This window comes from Liolophura sinensis, chromosome 9, assembly GCF_032854445.1.
Source record: "Liolophura sinensis isolate JHLJ2023 chromosome 9, CUHK_Ljap_v2, whole genome shotgun sequence".
Classification (NCBI taxonomy): Eukaryota; Metazoa; Mollusca; class Polyplacophora; order Chitonida; family Chitonidae; genus Liolophura; species Liolophura sinensis.
In genome coordinates this window covers 17,067,557-17,073,911 of record NC_088303.1, presented here as the reverse complement: position 1 = coordinate 17,073,911, position 6,355 = coordinate 17,067,557, and the positions used below count along the sequence as shown (strand labels likewise).

The 6,355-nt window shown below is 40.5% G+C and overlaps 1 protein-coding gene across 1 annotated transcript; it reads left to right on the top strand.

Moving 5' to 3' along the window:
* The first annotated feature begins 843 nt into the window (after nucleotides 1-843).
* Nucleotides 844-5,592, top strand: LOC135475008 (SH3 and PX domain-containing protein 2B-like). The gene is made up of 3 exons (XM_064754737.1): nucleotides 844-1,120; nucleotides 4,137-4,234; nucleotides 5,193-5,592. The coding sequence occupies exons 1-3, from the start codon at nucleotides 856-858 to the stop codon at nucleotides 5,391-5,393; spliced, it is 564 nt and encodes a 187-aa protein (XP_064610807.1). The 5' UTR covers nucleotides 844-855; the 3' UTR covers nucleotides 5,394-5,592.
* The last annotated feature ends 763 nt before the right edge of the window (nucleotides 5,593-6,355 follow it).

The window sequence follows — 6,355 nt, the reverse complement described above, 5'->3', positions numbered from 1 at the left end:
GTTTATGTCATCGGCTATAAGTACTGTTCGAATGAGAACCTACCTCGCTTGTCACCAACGGAATGCAACAAAAGCAAAACAGAATTGGGGTCAGTTTTTGTCGTGTATCCACAATAGCGCAGATAAAACTGTGATTCAAAGTTCGTAATATAGACCCTATATGAAACACATGAGCAGTATAGAAGGTACATTTATTGGCGAATAGCTGGCTATTGGAAAGCTTTAATAAAAGCAAGATCTGTGAATTAAAACGTTTAATAGCCACAATTAACCACGCGTTTTCACTGTATCATCGTTTGAAGGATACCTTAAATTTATTCAAAAGTTTACTAAACCTGACACGTAACTCACGTTCAGTGGTTCGGTGTGACCAACTCACGCAACGTCGTCGCGGCAACAAAGGTCGCCCAACTGCCATGTTGTGTCCGATATTGTTAAGCTGTGAAGGGAGACGAATCCGGGAGGCTGAGGGTTTTGTCTACGTGTAACTGTAATTTCGAATATTCCGCCTGCATGGTGCAGAAGTTTTCGGACGACAGAACTTATTTACGGACTTACCGAGGAGTATCAGCTGGAGATGGTTTAGACATCTTTGCTGGATTCCCATCTAATGACGATTTCCCATCTTGATGACAGATGTAAATGCTGAATATATTTTTGAATTGTACACATGCGGGCCTCGCTGATAACATGTGAGTAAGGACGCAGTATAGGTTTCATATACTTAATCTTGGGGAGGGGCAAAGGTTGTCCCGCAACGCACAGACATATGGTACACCCCGGGGTCTCCAGCCTGATATGGAGACCTAAAAACCACACGTATTAACCCACGACATTCATCCACTCCTACATACTATGGCCTCACATGTATGGTTGTCGAAGGCGTGTTTTAACATCTACATACGGGACGCCCTGGTGACGGGATTCGCCGAGAGAAAAGAAGGGAAGAAGAGACATTATGACTTCGCCGTGGAGGTTCTCTGGTCAGACGGCAGGAAGACCTACGTCAAAAGGACGTACAAGGACTTCCTGTTACTCCGGGAGGGACTGGCCAGGTATGGCAAGGGCTCAGGCAGCCAGGCTAAGCGATGGAGTGATGAGAACATTCCTAAACTAGAAGGTAAGCGGTGAATACGATGGCACTCTGTTTTTGTCAGCAAAAGAAATGAGATACACTAGCATTTATCACTATCCTGTATATACGTCATCAGCATCATTCATATCATCATTGTTATCGGATATCAGCCTCGTCATCATTGATTCCTCGTCATCATTGCATCATATCAACGCAAGCCGTTATCATCATCGTGCACTTTATAGTCTACACTTACGTCATCAACGTTGTCATTAGCAAAACAAGCTACCGCTAAGCAACTATCAACACTCTTCATCAAAATCTATGTTATATATTAGTAATCGCATGACATTAGTCAACGTTTCTACAATTGGCATCGTGATTAAGTCATCGCCCTCATTCATAATTCAGGAATCAATGTTACCTTAGGGAAAAACCCTCAACTTATGTAGCAGCAGATTGGACGATTTACCCTCATGTATATGTAAAGTCAACATAGGGTCATGGTAACCATGACACGGCGTGAGCGCTCTAGAAGTCTAATTCAACAGACCTCAATGATTACTACAGTAGTATAAACCCGTGACATTGTCGTTCCTGCTTTGACATGGCACATTTTCCTATACTTGACTCCAGCTATGCAAAGATCGTGAAATGTTTTCAAACAATATACCAGTGTGCTACCCAATATGATACGATAGTAATGCAGCGGCATGTGCAGTTAATATAATCGTATGATGTACAGATAAACTTCTACACACTGCTGGTAGAACATGTAGTGAAATATGCTGTTATCTTGGTTTGTATTTATTGTGATGGACTTTGGTACACGTGGACTAAAAACAAACACATGCGTGCACAGACAGAGGCATTGCTCGGTTTATTAGCACATATATGTGGATCTGACCAGCTTACAGTGGGAGCCTGTTTTGATACGAAGCCCGACCTTTAGTATACATATGGCTACCGTACGTAATGTCAGCCTACGGGCACTTTGTAACCACACGACTGTTATTGTTATTGCTATACGATGCATCTGAATTTTCCTCTGAGCAGATTATAAGCCATCAACAGAAAAGCAAATAACCAGCAGTCATAAAAACCACGAACAAGTACAAAAGAACCAAAGGATTTTCAAAAATCTCCTTACATGTTTCGATAATTATGTAAATTTAAATTTTTTCAGCTCAGTAACCAGAAGTTTTCAGATTCCCTGATACATAATACTGGATTGGTCCTAATGATCATATGTATAGAGAACCGATTTCAGTTAACTACATGTACAAATGAGAATATATTGCTTGAACAGAGCTACGGCTGGATCAACACCAATGCTTATTTATTTATTTAAGTGGTATTTAACGCCTCGCTCAAGACTATGTCACTTTTATATATGACGGCTGCGAGCGTAATGGGTGGTGAACACCGGAATGTCCCGAGTAAAAAATAATAAAAGACTTTATTTATACAAAATAAAGAATAAAACCACAGCGGCGAGGACCATTTGATAAATGGCTAAATGATCACACACACCCATTGAAACACAGCCTCCTGCCATCCTGTCTTAGCTTTCAGACCACAGCAGAAAAACACAAGATGGTTTCCAATTTGAGACCTCAGTCATTTGTCAAGAGTCTGATATAGCGGCAGCGAGACAACGCTTTTAACATCTGAGCCGGCGAGGCCAATGAATCCATGCGTCGAAACAGACATCCGTATACCAGCAGCCAACCAATAAGGTCGTTCCACGTCAATAATCACAAGGCCATTTCCCAAAACGACGTTTACACAATCGACCAAAAAACTAAGAAAGTATGTAAAGTATGAAAAATAGGACGAAATCACACAAAGAGCAGCGGTCAACAACGATGTTGAAAAGAAGTACGGTAGGTTCTAGGCGACTGAGTGAAATCAGTATTCCAATCGTGAATATCAGTTGTCGATAACAAAATGTGTATCTCAGTTTCGCGTTGATTGCAACTATTCATATATCCAACATGGCGAACTAATTCAACACGATGAATATACAGTCCCTAGCCCCGGCTGAAGCTGAATCAGACACAGTCATGAAGCAGAGCTGCAGAACACCTATGTGCACGACATATGATCACGGTGTTGTAATACTAAGCAGTTATGCAGTCAAAGCCATGCTGGCGATACATCTGCGCAATGATGTTCAGTGTAACTTAAAAACCGGTATCGAAAAGATGAACTTTTACAACAATGAACAATAAAATTATAACCAAGTCCATGAAAATGATCTCAATCCATTACCGTGCATAAGAAAGCAATGCTCTATACACCCAGGTCCCCGCACAACATAGTGCATGAACTCCGCTGACTACCACCGATATCACTATCACCTGTTACACCCGAATAATGTGTCAAAACTATTGATTTATATCCACCTGATATCGGGCACATTTTTACGCATGAATTATTTAATGTGTCGAAAGTATTGCATCTTATCCATGCACCTGATATCGGTAATCATTTTTACACATGGATTAATAATATGTCAAAACTCACCAAACTTCTGTTGCAAGACACCGGGGCAGTCACAGTTATTGGGCTTAACTTTTAGCTAGATAAAGAAAAGATTGCAAAGTTTACTGAATAAGATTACAGATAGGGTGTCCACAGGGTGCCAGCTGCCCATGTTCACGTTCCGTTTATTAACCATACCTCTTAGACAACATTTCAGCAAATTTTTGAAAAAGAGTTCGTGAAAGACGTAAATGTGAAAAAAAAATCCAAATTTATGCTTGGCGCTTTTTATCGCGTGCTTTGTTATTAAGTCTCTCAAGGTGTATTATATGTTTGCCAGCAGTGGTATATATGACAACGTATTGTCAATTTGTTACTTTGTGATTATGAGAGATTTATGACAATCTTTATATGGAATCTGTATACAAATCTGGCGCTAATGTCTAATTGTGCATTCATATTCATTGTTTTAAAAAGTGACAAACTCGTTCCTACTATTGTATCCACCATACACCGACTGCTATTTAATGGTCACAATTTGGAAGATTTTTATTATCCATTCTGTTTTCTCTAGCTCCCAAGTTATTCACGCCGTCTGGGATTGAACAGGCCGAGCAGCAAGAGTTCGAGCTGAACCGCTTCCTCCAGACTCTCGCTAAGACCAGAGGCGAGGTAAATTAAATATACAAATACATTTTTTATTTAAATAATACAGGAGGTAAGCAAAAATCAGAACATCTGAACTGCCCAAAATGGTGTAGTAGAGCAAAGTCTTATCTCATAGAATCAATTTTACACGCCTTTCGACGCCCGCGTCGAGCTATGATCTTAGTGTCGTCGGTTAAGTTCATGCAAGAGAAGGCCCATCCTGAAGATTGATACACCATCCAAGTCACACGACAGGCCCCGATAGCACAGTTGGTAGAGCGTCCGCTTCGGGAGCGGTATATTCAGGATTAATCCTCGATCCAGTCACACCTAAGACCTTAAGACCATGGCGTTCAGCACAAAGGGGATAATGCTACGACCTTTATCAGTATAATGGCTCGGGCGGATGGGGTTTACTAATCTTCGGTAAGGTGTTTTAGTAAAGCAGCACTAGATAAAAGAGCGGTGGAAATCCGTCCTGCAACAAGGAGGCACATTACATGCACTCTAAGGGTTCCTTCGTCGTCATATGACTGAAAAATTGTTAAGTACGACGTTAAACCACAAGCCCTCACTCCCTCCAAGTCACATGAGCGGTTCAGAGGCTCTTAAGTCGGACAAATTCGCCAGCACAACCGGTTTAAAGCCTCCCCATTTTCTTAAACGGACGATTTTTACAAGTGGATTGCTTGTCTTGAGAAAAAGAGAATCGAAAATAGCAATATCCTTTGTCCGCAAATAAAGTGGACAAAACTAGACAAACTTAGTCTATCACAACTTTATCACTGTATAGTGAGTTCACAATTAATTCTCATGATTTCCATTATAGAGGGGTTTGTATTGAACTGTGCAAAAAGTGAGGCGATGCTTTCTAGACTGTATTATTTTATTTCGCATACAGATATACACGCAAGATTTAAATAAACGGTCATATTGTCGTATGAATTATATAAATACCCCATTTTTTCTTTTCATTTTCAAGCTGATGTACTCAAGAGATGTCGTGGAATTTTTTGAGGCCAGACCACGTGATCCTCAGCCATATCACAGGCGTAGTGATATTGACGAACTATCTGAAGTTGACAGCGTAGCTGTCGAGGATGAGGTCGTCTTTGACGCCGGCAAATGGCAAAGCTCGCAACCGGAAAATGTATCTCTTTTGAAAGCCTTACCCCCACAATGAAACTTTGTAGATAGTTCTCGAAGTAAAGTGGGTGGAAAAAAGACAATAGCTGTGATGTACAAAAGTTGAAGGAGAGACTTGTGTGCTTTAATACCCAGGGATTGCACTGGACTACGAAAATACTCACACTGAACAATGTCATATGGGCGGTGTTTATTTTGATAAAATGCGAATGACTGTGTGTGCCTCTATGTACGTAAAAGTGTTAAATAAAATGTTAAATTGCATACGTGTTTTTTTTAAACATGTATAGTTTTCGCAAGCGGCACGAAGAGAATACAGCAACTAAATGCCTAATTAATTATTAGGTATCTCATACAGTGAGCCTCTGTTTTCATTGCTCAACAGGCCTGAGGGTCACATCATGTTCCTCTAAACCTGAAAACACCGATAATCGGCTGAAGTAAAACAACGCTTCACTCCCATGTTCACAAAGTAATACCAAACGATCCAGTGCAAGAACACATATTTTATGCATATTGCAAAACCACAGAGCACAGAGTAAATCACCGACGTATTTGTCAAGTTATGCACATTCCTGTGTGTGGCACGTGTAATATTGGTGCACGAAATTAGGTAAGCTGTCTAAAACGAGCTTTATGCATGACCACACAAGAGAATCGTCAAAGATACCCACCTACATTAAGCGGGTCTTAAGAGAGTCGTCATATATACAGCGTTTTCCTATCCGTTATCTTTCATTAGATTTGTAACACGGCTAAACGTTACCCAAACGTGGCTAATGAAGAAATTTTAATCGAACAGGATTCGAGATTATACGGACTTTTGGGTCCTTAATCTCTGAGAGTAATCTCCCCTTTTCCTAATCATTCACGGTGTAGTAGTGAAACGCGAGAGCCATAGGGGCGGGAGGTCAAAAATTGATATCACAATTTTTCAAAATACAAAATTTGCTCCAACAATCAAACCGACATAGGGCTTAAAAACGAAATATTCTTGTA